General features: G+C 39.1%; 1 protein-coding gene across 1 annotated transcript; it reads right to left on the bottom strand.

Annotated features, from left to right (window-relative positions):
* Nucleotides 1–3477: 3477 nt before the first annotated feature.
* On the bottom strand, nt 3478–10468 carry LOC146162501 (uncharacterized). Its single transcript, XM_083385216.1, has 6 exons — nt 9839–10468; nt 8727–8894; nt 5318–5543; nt 4767–4921; nt 3851–4018; nt 3478–3504 (listed from the first exon to the last, which is right to left on the bottom strand). The coding sequence occupies exons 1-6, from the start codon at nt 10466–10468 to the stop codon at nt 3478–3480; spliced, it is 1374 nt and encodes a 457-aa protein (XP_083241342.1).
* Between the last annotated feature and the right edge of the window lie 5029 nt (nt 10469–15497).

Below are 15497 nucleotides of genomic sequence, written 5' to 3'. Positions count from 1 at the left end.
TGCGCGCGTGCGCTAAATCCGGCACACGTCAACTTAGCAATTTACGTACGTTTCTCCATACTTTTGTCGTGTTCTGGTAAAAATAAGTCAAGATATTTTCACGTCCATTTTTTTAAACTTTAGAGCTTTGTTTTAAGTAAACATCAAAATAGGCTGAAAAAAACGATATTTTAAGTCGGATATTTCGCGCGTCAAACTTAACGGTTTGATTTTGTTTGACCCAAAATGAAAAAATTTATACCCCCTCTTTTCACACTGTGACGTCACTATCACGCTGTATGTCTCCCCGACCACATCGTAATTCAATCCTCGCCATGCAAGTGCTAATCGGCCAATCAGCGCGCGCCCGCGCCTTCCAATCAGCCAATCACAGCGCGCCACGTTATCCTTATTCGGACCTGTAATCAAATGTTTCGCCGTCGTCTTCTTTTAGTATGCGTTTTTTCATATATATTTTCGAGAAAAATGCGTGATTTTTGTACAGTTTCTGGTTTTCTTGTCACGAACAATCTTCGTGTCGGTAGTTTTTTTTTCAGTGTGCGTAGCAAAATCTCTCTTCCCCTTTCTATTTATCACGGTTTTTATGTAGAGACTTCACACGTTTTTTTCATGCTCCGTATACGTAAACTATGACAATTGCTCTAGATTAGAAGATTGCCTTTGACGAATTTTTGAGTCAGTTCACTTTTTGTATATTGCCGTATACCCGCCTTTCCTAAAGCGGGCGAAATCAAATCAATGATTTTTTAAGGTGTTCCCATACTATAATGTGTATTAGTACGACTTCACATGAAAAATAGCTTTATCATAGTTGATATTGTACAGAACGCTTCGCTATTTCGCTTTAATCGCATATACCTTGACGTTCAGCTTTTCATGATTTGTTTTAGCGACGAAAAGACGACTAAGCCATACCTCTTTTGCTATCGGGGAAATCCCCGTTCACCCACCCAAGCCCCAGCCGCCCCCACGCCCTCATCAACATTCGTATTCGCGATGTGCTCTTGCCACCATATATATATTTTTCGGTTTCCTCCATAGGTGTACAGCGCAAACCCAACGGACCTCGCTAAGTACGAACGCAGAAGATGTTGTCACGCTAATTAATATTATTGTTATTACTATTATCATCATTATTCTTATTCTTATTATTTTTCGGTTTCCTCCAATATTTAGTGTTTTTCTTTTGTGCGCTTTGTTTGTTGCCGCCGTGGTATTTTTGTATAAAAATGTGCTTCCCCGCAGCAGCGACGCCAAGTGGCCATTCTGCAGTCCTACAGCGACACCAGGTGGCCGATCTGCAGTTTTGCTCCCCAGTTTTATTTCTTTGTTTATTATTTTCCCGATCTCTTTCTCTCCTCTCACGTGGCCGTCTTGTATTTGGACACGTGCTCTCAATAACAACGGCCATCTTATACAAGTCTTGAGTGGTATTTTAGTAGTGATTAACTTTTATCGTGTGAGTTTAAATAACAGAATCGTGCTGGGATTTTGTGAAGACCATTTTGAGGTATAAGTTTTGTGCCTTAGCTATGGGTTAAGTCGCAGAATGCTCGACTTAATTTTATAGGTATGAAGAAAAATTAAAATAAACAAATAGTATTTTATGGTGTTACATATATATGGCACAATTGGGCATAGTTTGCATAGAAACTGTAATTTAACAGATCGTATGATTGTTGTCATCCGAACGTTATTTGCACAATGAGTCCGTATAAATTGTTCACACGTTTGTAGTAGCCTACTATATAGGCGGACTTTCACTCAGTACCTATAGTCAGATCAATAACGTTTTCATCCGTACGTTATGTGCACAATGAGTCCGTATAAATTGTTCACACGTTTGTAGTAGCCTACTATATAGTCGGACTTTCACTCAGTACCTATAGTCAGATCAATAACGTTTTATTTTATATTGTTATTATGTTATTAGGTCACGTTAAAATAAACTAAAGAAACACACTCGTTCTACAAAACGTTTTTCAAAGCAACGAAAAGTAAGTGTTATTTTTAATCAAACTCAAAACTTGCAGAACACCGCGCTGTATACATTTTAAAAGTGTGGACAGATGTTCCCAATATTTTTTATTTTATAAGTATTTGAAATGCCTCGTAAAATTGTCCCAACCAATTCCGCTAAAATTAGAGGGAAATGCTTAAGATACCGTAAGCTACATTACTCACAAGTATAGTGTTGTACTGCGTACTGCATTTTCAAAACCCGATACAAGAAATATATGTCTCACAAGTTTAAATACGCAAAAGCCGCTAGAATTATGTGCTTAAACACAACTCGACTTTATACTATAATAATGATCTTTAGTTGACAACTTTAATTTTTAATTTAAACTATATGTTGAGTTAGAAATATCAGTTAGTTTCCATACCACAGCTGGAGGTAAACTGGATATCAAATCAGCGCCAATGCTGTCATGCCACTAATCTCGTAGCGTGGCAATACTTTATTACTGGAAATCACTAACTTTACGATTATGTGTAACCTACTGCCCGTTTTGCTTTTGTATCACTTAAAGCTGTAAGTTAAGTATTCGGGCCCGGGGTTCGATTCACGGGAGAAAAAAACAACCTACCTTGAAATTATAGCCTAAAGATCACGCGAGTAAGTCGCAAACAGGTCTGTAATCCAAAAGAGCATATTCGATTTGGAGCTGCGCAGTCTTTAACGACAAAGAACTACATATCGTTACCTATACGTTTGTATATTATTACGCCTTGTATGCAGCGGTTAAAGTAGAATATTTTTTTCGCGGAAATGATGAAAATTTGACTTACCGGGATGCATTAATATTTAGACGTGACGTCACAAAGTTTCGTGACAACGAGAGAACAACAAGTGAACTTGGGAAACCGCAGGTTTTCGTTCGATGTTATAGTGCACAAATATCTTACCGAAATCTTAGTTTACATACATTCAAGGAAATGGCGAGCTGACCTTGTAGAAATGAACACTTTTTACCGACACGGCCTACCTGCAAAACTTATTTTTACCAGAACACCGTTCTGGTCCCTTCCGAATTACTTTCGCCACTAGTTTTTGTATTTGTGATAGCATTAGAATATTACTCTTGGTAATTGCAACCTCAGTGAAGTGTTGATGTTTTAGGCGACATTAACTAATTACAATTACACAGTAAATATAGTTTTCAATCCCAGCAAACGTCGACTCGGATATGGATTTATTTTGTTAAACCAAAATAGTAAGGTACACTTGGGCTTGACTCTTTCTTGTTTGGATGTTAAGTGTAAGTTTACCAACTTTCCGCCATTTTGTTTTTTACGATTCTGCAAAAAAGAAAATCCCGGCGCGTTTCATCGTTCACGGTTTATTGACACCGCAAGCAAATAACGAGAATAAAGATAAAAGGGCACGAACAGTTACGTCACAGTGGTGAACGATGACGCGTGAAATGACGAAATCACGACAGCAATTAACGATGACGACACGCTCGAGTGACATCAGTATTCTGAGGTGAACAAAGGAACCTGGCAAAACAAAGCAATAATCCCATTAGCTCATTCCGAGAAAAGTATATTCGTTATTACAACGTTTTTTATTATTTAAACAAAAATCTATCATTTGTTAGATTTTTATCAGCAAGAAAAAATAAATCCGCCAAGATATTAACCTATATGCAGGTTTGTTTAGTAGAAAATTCCGTTCGTAAAATATTTAAAAAAATTATTGGCTCACAAATGGTGAATTTACAGTCTTTTTCGTCGGTACATTTATTACTAATGTTTCACCCTCAGTGCGAACAACACGACTGTTTTGCTTGATTCCGGCTGTAATTTGATATTTCAGTTAAAACACGTTTTCGAGCAAACTCACATTCTGATTCGTCGCTTGGAAGCAGTTGTACGGCGTCACGTGACTCTCCCCTTGTGCGTCCCCTGGTGGCGAGAGTGTGTCTTGTTTGACATACGCCATCATGTGGCTGGCTTCGCTAATGGAGTGGTTTGCTTCGTCACTGTAGAAGGTGGGTGGAAAATGAGGAATCTAAAGAACAAAAAAGAGAAAATTCAGTTTGAACTGAAGAAAAATTGAGTAAATTATTTTAAAACTGAAAGAAAAATTAGTAAATTCAGTTAAAATTGAAAAAAATTGAGTAAAATCAGTATAAAAAAAAATTACCAAATTAAGTTAAAAGTGAAATAAAAATGAGTTAACTAAATTGAAACTAAAAGATAGATGGCTATATCGAAACCAGAAATAATGTTTTTTTTACGTTTTTCATTTTTTTTTTCAACCTAAATTACAAACATTTTTTATAATGCCGTTAGGCATATATAATAATTTCTTTGGTATACCGATGCCAAATTGTAAAGCAAATTAAACACGCGTTTCCCCTAAACAGTGGAGTAATATCAAGAAAAAGGGCAATGATGAGCTTGAACAGCAGGAGGGTATGGCAATTGGCCTCCGATCATGTTTTTGAGCCCCTAAGTTTATAGCAATCTGTTTTTTGATTTTTTAAGCTCAGTTTGCTTAAATCTCATTTTTTATTTCAATGTGCTTTTTTGCTATTTGGCAAGTTGATTCCTCTTGTAAGAAGTACCGCAACTTTTATCTTCCAGCGGAACAAAATGACACTACAAAAAGTGTGGGAATAAGGAGACAGAAGCTTTGATGCAAACGTGTGGTATGTCCTATTGGTACAACTGATAAAAATTCGATATCAAACTTTCATTCAGGACCAGAAAATGTAACTGTATAAGATTTTAATACAATTCGAAAGAAATCCAACCTGTTTCTCTTGTTGTTGGATATAGGATTCTTGCAGGGATTGATCGGTCGGAATGTCGGAGGGGATACGAGGGGGCAAAGTAGCCCCTTGGCCGACGTTCGACATCGCAGAACTAACGTAAGACGTCAGACTGTCGTTGAGATCTTTGCGGAAATCTGCTTTTGGACAAATATTGATTTTACTAACAACCAACTTTTGGGTATCAGTATTTTGCTTTTAAAACAAAATACGAAAAAAATGTGGCTTAAAATTTATGATCGCTAAATGTAAAAAAATCACAAATTTTCATGCTTTTTTAACAGAGACCCTCTTTGCAAATTGTAAAAATAACTGCGATATAAAGTTAAACTCTACCCTTTAACTTAAAGGTATAGTGTTATGATAAAATGATTGGCAAAAGTTAGAATGGGCTATACGATTTAAAAAAAAAGGAATAGGTCTACTTTTTGTCGCGTGAAATAAAAATACAATTATGGTAAATATTGACAATTTCGCCTTTGGCAAACAGACTCTGAATGCAAAGCGAATAGTTAACTGTTTGGTCAATTTACCTTCGACCTGGCCCATCCACTGCCCAGGGTCTGCAGGCGCACTGTGAAGAGCGTACAGTCCTTCGCCGGCAAACGGCATGCCCTGGCCCGGGGTACTGGCGTAGAATTGGCCGTGAAACGGGAACGAAGCGCCCGCAGATGGCGCCTGGAAGTTCCAAAGGCTGGTCGCTGTGGCTGCCGCCGCCTTTCGCTTCTTCCATTTTGCGCGGCGGTTCTGGAACCACACCTGAAGAAAATTTTGGGGAGCTGTTATGTTTTTGGAATACGATGAACTGGTTTTGTGGCAATTTTAGTTCAACAATATGAAAGCCAGAATATTCATTTAAACTTTGTCGAAAAGTGGGGCGCTTTTCTAAAAAATGAAAGTCGCTCTTTTTAAATCAATACATAGGTTTTCGTGGCAAAAAAATTAAACGTCAGAATATTTTTTTTAATTTACATATTTTCAGCGCTAAATCGGTTTGTAACCGATGCAGCTTTGTCAGTATTTCAATAAACGAAATTTTAAAGCACTGATATTCTTAAAATCGCCAAATTTAACCCTCTTTTAAAATATATTGCCAAAAACATTTAAAAATAGAAATTAAATAAGCGGATTTCAGTGAATATTTATGATTTAAAAATTTAACTGCGACTGTTTTGATTTTTCTAAATATCAAAACCTTAGCCTCGCGATTGTAGTGTCTTAACTTTGAAGCGAAGGTATAGGGCTTTATCGGAAAAGCGCTTTACTGTCATACGTTAAAGTCATATGACCATTTTGGACACTGAGTTGGTTGTCCGGCCTGTCAAAAGGTTTTTCTGGTTGTGACTAATAGCATTAGATACGCCTAATTGGAAAACCAGCCCCGAAAACTCGAATATTGCAAAACAAATGCTGAAATCCGAATATATCGAGTATAGGGATTTCCGATACTTGACATTTTATTCTGATATTGAAACCCGATATTTTAGACCAAAATATCTCGATTCGATCCGATATCAAATGACGTCATTAGTTTGCCTAAAATATTAAATACATGCAATTCAAAAAATCCAAGTTATTAGGCCAAAATGTGCTTTAGCTTTAAAAAGACTATAGTTACCTCCGGTTGTTAACCTACTATTTTTTATAACAGAGATATTTAAGGTAGAATCGCGTTGGATCACAAATCATTGCAAAAACTCTTAAATTAATTTGGTATCGGATCAAGACCGATACCACCCTATTATCGGACGAATACCGTTACTACCAAGTGGCATAGGATATAGTAATGATTTTACCATTTATGATATAAAAATGGTTTTGGATTTAGACGGCTAAACACGGTTAAACTTGTTGTGTTACTAGTTTGTACCATTCACACCTAATTGGTGTCATACAAATAGAAAACGCTACAATAGAATCGCTGGTAGATAAAAAATAAGTTGACAAAAAATCAGCAACAAAAAATTAAAATTCACGGTTCGGTTTCCGGGCGGCGAAATGGCATTTTCCCCGAATTGATCGCCATTCATTTTTCGTCACCTTGTAGCGATATCGACTCGTTTGTCGTGGCGCGGGCGAAGCTACAAGCAAGCGTGGAAGCCGTGATTAGCGAGCGATATAGTGTGCGCAGACCAAGCAGGACGCCGCCACAGCAGCGACTTTTTGGCTGGCCAGGGCGCCTTCTGAAGGGGGAACTTGGAAATGAAATAGGCTTCTTAAAAAAATGACACATGGCATCCTCGAGCAGTTACTTTACAGCGGTTGGATTCGTTATTTGTGTATTTGTTTGACCGAATATCAAAATTTTGCAAAATATCAATTTTCCATATGATACATTTTGTCTTAATTCCACTAAATTTTGATTTGTTCTCATTATTTAATTTAGCGACATATCATTTATCAAATGTTTCGTTTTCTATTTATTTTTTCTTTTAACGATCCATATAGTGCTTGTTTAAGTATTGTTTATATCCCACAATATTAACTATAGCAATGTTTGTTCGTTAGATTTGTTTGCTGAATTACGTATATGCAATGATAAAAAAAACACTCATCACCAAAGTTCCGAATTTTAAACTCGGATTCAGAGTGATATTTAAGTCTGGGCGCTTAACTAACCAATTCTTGTAAAACTTTTGCGGAGGTAGGGGTGAATTTAACCCCACCCTGTTCTCCGCCCAACAACCCCCCATCGAAAACACCAACATTTATCCAAGCGGTCCTCTCAAAGAGCGGCAAAGGCGCATGCATAATTCACGGCGATGATTTCTCCGCCAATGCCGATTTAACATCGAACTGAATATTTGATTTGACAAATGAAGATGCGGCGACATTGAAATGAAATTAACGCGCGCCCTTTCGGCTCGGCGACGACTATTTTCGCGTATTTCTGCCGCCGCTAAAATCTATCAAGCCGCGGCGGCCTCGTTCGTTGCGGTCGCGGTTCCGCCAAGGCCAAGTTGCTCGCGTTTGAACCTTGACCTTTGACGCTTCGTGATAGTTTTGCGGCGCGATTGAAGGAATTTTATGTCTGCGATTTTTAAAGTTTGCTTTGTTGTGTAAATGCTGGTACTAACGAATTTTTTTAAATATTTAAAAGTCCGTCCATTTAGAATTTAGAGAAGGGTTCGCCAAACCATGCCTGTCAGGTTTAGCTGCCCCCTATATGCTCTGGAGTTAAACATAGTTGTTAAGTTTTCGGATGAAATTCCAAATAAATGATGGGAAGTTAAACCATATAGTTTTTATTAAATAATGTTTTTTTTTATATTTTCTTCGTTTGAAAATAAAAAAGGTGAAAAATTTCGACACAAAATTTTATTTTCGGCCCGAAATCTTCAAATCCTAACTTTTTTTTAATTGTGTTTAAAGAATATGTTGCGTTGTCGTCCATGACAATGCTATTTATTTTGTCTCCCTATAGTGGTGCATGTTGTGTGTATACAAAAGGGTTGTTCTTATATTTTAATCCCAACCTTCTTTTCTGTAGACATTTGAACACCGCGCCTCTGTGTAAGCGTTTATTAATTCGATAGTATTACACACAAAAAGTATCTCTTTTACGCACAGAAGAAATTCAGTGAAACTCTTAGCTTTACGGATCAGCTTAAATTGAGCGAAATTTAACTAAAGTGACAAGATCTGTTAACCCTGTGAAAGTGTCAAGTGTGTTCTGATATTAAGTGACCAAAGTGAAATTATTATACTAAAAACACCATAATATTTAATAAAAAAATTTTAAGGCAAGGAAAACGAATAAAAAGGTGGCATAATACACTATACCGAATCGTTTTGGAATAGCAGAGGTATATAATAAGACGTGCTATATAGCAGTCAGGGGATTTAGAAACTCGGCAATTTTGACGTTTTCAAAACCCAAAAATTAATTTTGCCACTAGCAATCCGTTCAGAAATCACGAAATGTTTTTTTTAAGTTCAAACCTGAACGCGTGACTCGGTCAGCCCGATCCGGAGCGCCAGCTCCTCTCTCATGAAAATATCCGGGTAATGAGTGGTGGCGAAACTTCTCTCGAGTTCGTTGAGCTGCGAAGGTGCGAACCTGGTGCGGTGACGTTTGGTCTTCGACGGGCTCTCGGCCAACTTTTTGCCCTTTTGGAAACAAGACGCCAAAACATTAAAAAAAAATTTAAAACAGCATATTTTGAATAATAGGTATTCCGAAAACCATAATTCCGAAAACAATTTACAAATCCGTTTTTTTTTTGCGAATTTTTTTTATATATATATTTCTTTTATAAGGAGTGAGACTCGGGGCGCAAAATATTTAAACATTTTTTCCATCTGTCTGATTAAAAATGGCAACTTTTTATCCTATAATGTTGCGCTTTTTGTACTATTAGTTTACTGTACAACTGAGGATTTTATTTCGTATTTAACAAGCAAGGCTTCTTCTGTTTGAATGCCAAAAATTCGCTTTATACTTCAGCTTTGAGATTTTAACTTGTCGATAGGCAGGTACGTTGAAATCTACCAATGCACGTTTAACCGATGTTCTGCGACAACGTATTGCTTTAACTTAGGTATCTTGCTAATTAGCGTTTGTTTACCTGCTTAGCAGAATGCCCCCACGGCGAAACTTATATTTTTTTCAGACGTTTAACAATAAAACCCATCAGGCAAGAAAGTATGTTTAAAACTCATCATTCTTGACAATGAATTTTAAAACCAAAAAGGTGGAACAACTCGACAATATCTTCATCAGCGTTCCGCCTTTCATAGGTTTGGATATAGTATAGTCACATTAACTGATGATGATACAAGAACGTATCGAAACGCCTTTATTAAGATGATTTACCTTTTTGTTCATTACAATTCATTATCGACCTACATTACAGATCTGTGCACAGTGCAACTAACCTTATTGTTCTTCCTACCGATAAATAATCTACTAAAAGTTTAAAAATAACCTGTGCTGACCTTCCCTAAAATACGATTCAGTTGCCTTTCGAAGCGCCGACTTACGAGTTGAGTTAAATGAATGCCGGGGCTACAAAACAACGAAAAAACAGATACAAAAAACACAAAGCACCAACCTTTTCCGCCACCACCTTTGCTTTCTCCGAATCGTCGGACGAGGCGCTCGAGTTGGTTCCAGTCGAGTTCGGACTCATTCCCCCTTCTGCGGGACCGAACTGGGGCTTTATCGGGGAAGAACCGCCTTGACCCTTGACGTCGGCGACCTTCTCGACTTCGACGACCTTCTTTGCCGCGTCACTCGTGAGGTCACCGATCCAATCCTGCCGCTTGGTGGCGCCACTGCCTCCGCATGTTTCCAGAAGCCTTTGAAGCGAGAGGTGCTTGGGATCGTTGCGGTCGAACGTGGAGGATAGAGGGATCTGATCCGGGACGGAGGACTCTGTAGAGGAGGAGGAGGGACTCTCTTCCTGGTGATGCGGATCCTGGAAGCGGCAGGAGCTGAAGTTGGACTTTTTCGCGAAGAAAATCGCGCGATTTTCGGCGCTCAGGTCGTAAAACGAGTTCTGGTTGCTCGGCGAAGAGGACTCGGCTACTCGCTGCGAGTCGGAGCTGTAGAAAGATGCGAGTTTTAAGTTGTACTCGTCCGAGCCGATGTTCCAGGACGTGCGCTCGTATTTCTCCGGGGTCGTCCTGTTATCGCCGCCGCTTTGCGTTCCGGGCGTCGAGTGAAAGTGGAACGTGTGCATATTTTTCGCTAACAACTCGCTGGAAAATATAAATTACGTTCATTTTGAAAAAGCGCATTGAAAGGTTTGGTCTAAAACGTACGCCACAGGAAGATGTACACGCTCCATCTGTACTAAAAACGATTTGCTACACAAGATGGGGTAACTCTAAGGTTTGATGGCAAGTTTATTTCCAAACGGCGAAGTTCAATTTTAGTAAAAACGTAAAACGATTAGTAATAGCTTTCTTTTATCTGAATGCCATTAGAAAACGCTGCAAAGTTTTCTAATTTACGTCTTGAAGGCCGTTGCGACTGTCTTGTCTTTTTCATGATTGCAAATATAATACAGACTTGCAAAATGTATTTTTTCTCTGGTAGTGTTGTATTATTTGCGGTCTTCTAACGTTACCCAAAGATCATACGTTGCTTTTTATTCGGACGTTAAAGATGAATGGGCGTATGAAACTGAATCCAGCTTTTTGCGTATTTTTTAACTTTAATTTTATAAGCATCAATTTTTCCTAGCGCAATACACAATCAAATAATCTTTGGACAATAATGGTTAGAGGTTATAGTAAGACGTGGTAGGAATATCAAAGCTTATACAAAAGTATATAGATGATGTTGAAAACGAATGAAGAGATATTAGAAACTTTCAAAATGCTACATAATGCTGTATGGGCTTTGATGATATCGATATAATAATCTGAAGTCTAAAACATCAATTTAGAATCAAATTGCATTTTGGCTATTTGAAAATTGTCGGCTAATTAGATTCCACTTTCTTCTCGGGGATTTTCTCGCAAATCTCAATTCTACCTTTCAGTCATCGCGCGGTTTTACCCCAAAAAGCGCGACTCAAACCTGAAAACGTGTCGGCGAATTAAGGAACTATTAGGTCGGGCGCGCGAATCACTCCGTCAGATATAAATCAGAACCATTTTCGGGCTCGTCTCGCGCAATTACAACAAATTAAGAGTCCGACTCCTTTTCAGAGCCGGTGCTCCACCCCTGAGCGTTAACAACACAAATTGGCGTAATTGTCGTCAAAATTTCCAGCCGCCTTCGATGCTTGGTATTTTCTCTCGCCTCTTCTGCCTTTTTCGTTTTACCTCTCTCTCGCAAATGCTTCGCGAATTTACGAGCGCGACTCCGGCTCGTAAGTTTCCTTGCTTGCGAAAATATCCGCCGCCTTTTTCTCACACAAATCACGCAGGGGATTTTTTGCTGGGCCAGAGCGCCTTCGATGCAGCAGCCATTAATCTCTGAGCAGGATTTTATTCGCAACGCGGAATTCCACGGTTTCCCAAGCATTTCCCAATGATTGTTGGTACGTATTTTTTTACGGAGGTCGTGGATTTAATACAGGATTTTAAACCGCAAGACTTCCCAGTCAGCTTGCTTCTTTGTTTCGAAAATAAAAGTATTGTCAAGCAACCAAATAATATTTCAGGGTGAATTTGATGGGGGGTTATTTTCAATCGACTGGAAACAAAATCTTGTTTTTCAGTTAGATTGATTGCGTCTTGATACTAAAAATTGATGAATTTTGAGAAACAAACACATCTTCAAAGCGGGCGTGGGCGACCCATATAATAGACTATATTCTAAAAACAGAAATAGTTATCGGGTTGTCAGTTTCTTTTCTTCCAGCAAGTTGATTTTAATCCAATTGTCAAATCAATTTTCAAATCGTCCGATTTTCAACTAACTTAAACCAAAAAACGATCACAAGGCATAAAAGTGACAAACTCATCAAAAACCACAACACGCGATTGGTGCAGCGATACGAGACAAACACATGACGTCATTAGGCGTAAAATCGCCGCCCGTCCATCGCTCACTTTGCCGATTCGCGACGCACTTCGCGGTGACGTCACGCGTCGACGCGCAAGCAGCCGTGACGTCACGAGCGAGCGCCCATGCGCGATTCCTCCAAAGTACGAAGGGCGAAGTGACGCGATCAGAACAAATGGTGACAACATATGCTTTGCTCCCCCCCCCTTGTTCAACCAAGCGCGCCGCCGTTTCGGCACGTTCGACGCCCCTGGCTCCACCCCCACCCCCCTGGGCGGGTTCCCAGCAATTAGCCGCCCTCTGCGGTGGATTTGCCGGCTTCACAAGTTGCCCGACTACAAAGCGAAGGTGTCTTTCGCGTCGCTGCGTGCTGCCGCGTGCAAAACGCCGCGCTCTCGCGATTTGTCGCCCTCGCCTTCTCGCAAAAGCTGACTGCACCGCGTGGGACTTGATCGCCTGTTGTTGCTGATTTTGTTTGCGAAGCTAATTACCGGCAATATACGTTTGGGAGTTTTTTTTACAGCGGCGAATAAAGTTGGGAAAAAGCTAAGGCACGGCAAGCTACCATTATTTTCTTATTTTATTTGTCCACTGTTGTCAAACACCATACAGTTTTAATTTATTTTCTCAAGATTCGTCAAGTCCTTAAAATGTAATTCTATTTACAAAGTTCCTGTATGAAGTCGAAATGAAAATAAAACGTTCGTCGTGAAAATTAATTCAGAATGTTATGGAAGTCTACACAGAATTAGGTATTAAGTCGTGAATGTTTCAAGAAAATACTTTGTTTTTTTAATAAAATTTAGGTTCAATTACTTCTGTTTGGACTTCGTCTGCTTATTAATACTATCTGTGCGCTATGTTTCAAAACTTCAAATGGCAGCAATTTTTGATTTATCTTTCGTTTCGTAACGTACCTTCAAAATCTTACAAAACAAAACAAACTTATAACTGCTAGTTCTAAATTCACTTACAAAAAAAATTCACTTACAAAAAGCATAAAATGGATTTTTAATGCAAAATTGAAGTTGGATTATGTTATGTATTACGTTAGAACAGATCAGCAAAAGTATTTTTAATGTGTGACGCAATCATAAACGCACCCTACAAAAGACCTAAAAAAGTGAACGACGTCCTCTTGTTGAGAAGCGCAAACCAAATTTATAATACAGTAGTAAGACGCTTTTTGAAACGTCCGTCCAACGTTATCTATAGAAATTGGACAAAGTGGTTGGCCTGGCCTTATGAAATATGTCCAAAGTGGTTGGCCTGGTCCTATACAATTTGTCCTAAGTGGTTGGCCTGTTCTTATGAAATATGTCTAAAGTCGTTGGTTTTATGATCTTATTTGGTATATTTTAAATCAGTTGTCCTTACTAATGAAGTGACGCGTTCCCGGTTTTCTAACCCCGTGTTCGCACCGCACACTTGCACTCCGCGCGGGCCGTTGCCGGTGCATCGACCCCCATGTGCAATATGGCGACAGGCCCGGTGCAAGCTCTGTCGGGCGCGCCATTCCGTTTGTGATGTCACGCCGACAAACAAAGGACGCGCGACACCTGATAATTGGATAATCGATGTCGCGCGAGCCCGAAAGGCCCCTAGATGCGCGCGCCGGGTCCCACGGGCCACCTAGATGCGCCCTCTCCGTCATTTCCATTCATTAGGTCTTTAATTGAGTGATATAGAGTCACGTCGTGGCTTTTTCGCCACCTTTCGCAATGTTGTGGTTTTCGTTGGGCGCAGATGCTTGATTAGTTCTGCCGATTCTGCTGGTGTTTTATTGCCTTGTTGCACACCGCGAGGCTGTGGATTTTCGGGTGCTATTTTTGCAGCTCCACCAGGCCGTTCAACCTATGTTTCGACATATTTTGCTATACGGTTATGCAATATACTTTAGGTTTGCGTAAACTTTCCTTTGTTTTTGGTTGATTTTCGACCATTTAAAGAAATCTAATTATATTCAAAGGTGCCATGTTAGCTATGACATGTTGCGTCGTGGTAACTGATAAACTTTACAAAGTGCAATTTCGCAAATTAAACTGGAACTACCACTAAATCGACCAATATGTATATCTGACTTATGCGCCTTAGGCATCATATACAATTTCTATTTGAAAGGTTTACCAATCCCAACCAAATTTACGCAATGTTTTCGTCCGCTCGGGTTTAGACTGCATTTCGGTTGCTTATTAAATCACCGGCTCGTTTGACAAGAGTAGGCCAGTGTAGCAGGATTGCACGAATACAATTTTGATACCCAACCGTACGTAAAAGACCGAAAAAATGCCAGAAAAAAAATTATAACAATTAAATGTATTTATGTATTCAAAACACATCAACTTTCGTTTAAATATGCTCCATGGTTGAGTGGTTTGATACAAAATCACAATTAGTATCTAACACTCGTGAAGTTCAAAACGAAACAAGTGTGCTCTGGCCATATGAGTTACATAGCACTTTCACGCCATAAAAAATTGCATTTTTTATTGTAAAATCTACCTTCTCGTACGTACAGTATATCGAAAAAAAGTACCGTCTAAATCTGTTCTAAATCCGGCGGAATAAGACCTAAAAAAAAATCAGAATCAGGCCTAAACAACACTTTACTTCACCCCAAACACCATTCCTAAATTCCCTAACAATTTCAACCCTAACCCATCGTCTAACCCAGGAGTCGGCAACCTACGGCCCGCGGGCCGGATACGGCCCCGCCGCCTCGTCTATTTCACATTCTTTTTGACTATTTTAACTACGTAAGAGCGAAAATTTTTCGCGCTTCGCGCGATTGACCATTCTACGTCCGGTTTGTTTACGTTTTGATGCTGTATTTTGAACTAGAGTAGCTCTTTATTACCGTTGCGCCGTGGAAGGTTGCAAGTGCGTCGCGGAAAAACGAAAAACATGCTTATTCTAAAATATTGGACATATATTTTTAACATCAGATTTAGGTCTTGTTCAGACGATTTCGATCTTTTTCTGTCCCGTGTATTACTGCGTATTTTGCTGTTCTAAGTCGTTGGTCTTAATACTATGGTTTTATAGAATTTTTTACTTTAGGTATTGTTGCCTTTTAGGTCTTATTGAATGTTCCCTAGAAAACTTTTATGTGTCGTACTTAAAGTCTACAAGCTTAAAGTTCGCGTTAAAAAAGTTGTGATAAATTTTCTTTATTAAACATTTGTTTTTTTAAGGCCGGTCCGCGACAAAATTTTAGTTTTTAACCGGTCCGCAGTGCAAAAAAGGTTGCC

The sequence above is a fragment of the Ascidiella aspersa genome, chromosome 3 (genome assembly GCF_963924565.1).
Source record: "Ascidiella aspersa chromosome 3, kaAscAspe10.2, whole genome shotgun sequence".
In the NCBI taxonomy this organism is placed as follows: domain Eukaryota; kingdom Metazoa; phylum Chordata; class Ascidiacea; order Phlebobranchia; family Ascidiidae; genus Ascidiella; species Ascidiella aspersa.
The sequence above is the reverse complement of the archived record's forward strand: the minus strand, read 5'-3'. Positions and strand labels throughout refer to the sequence as shown.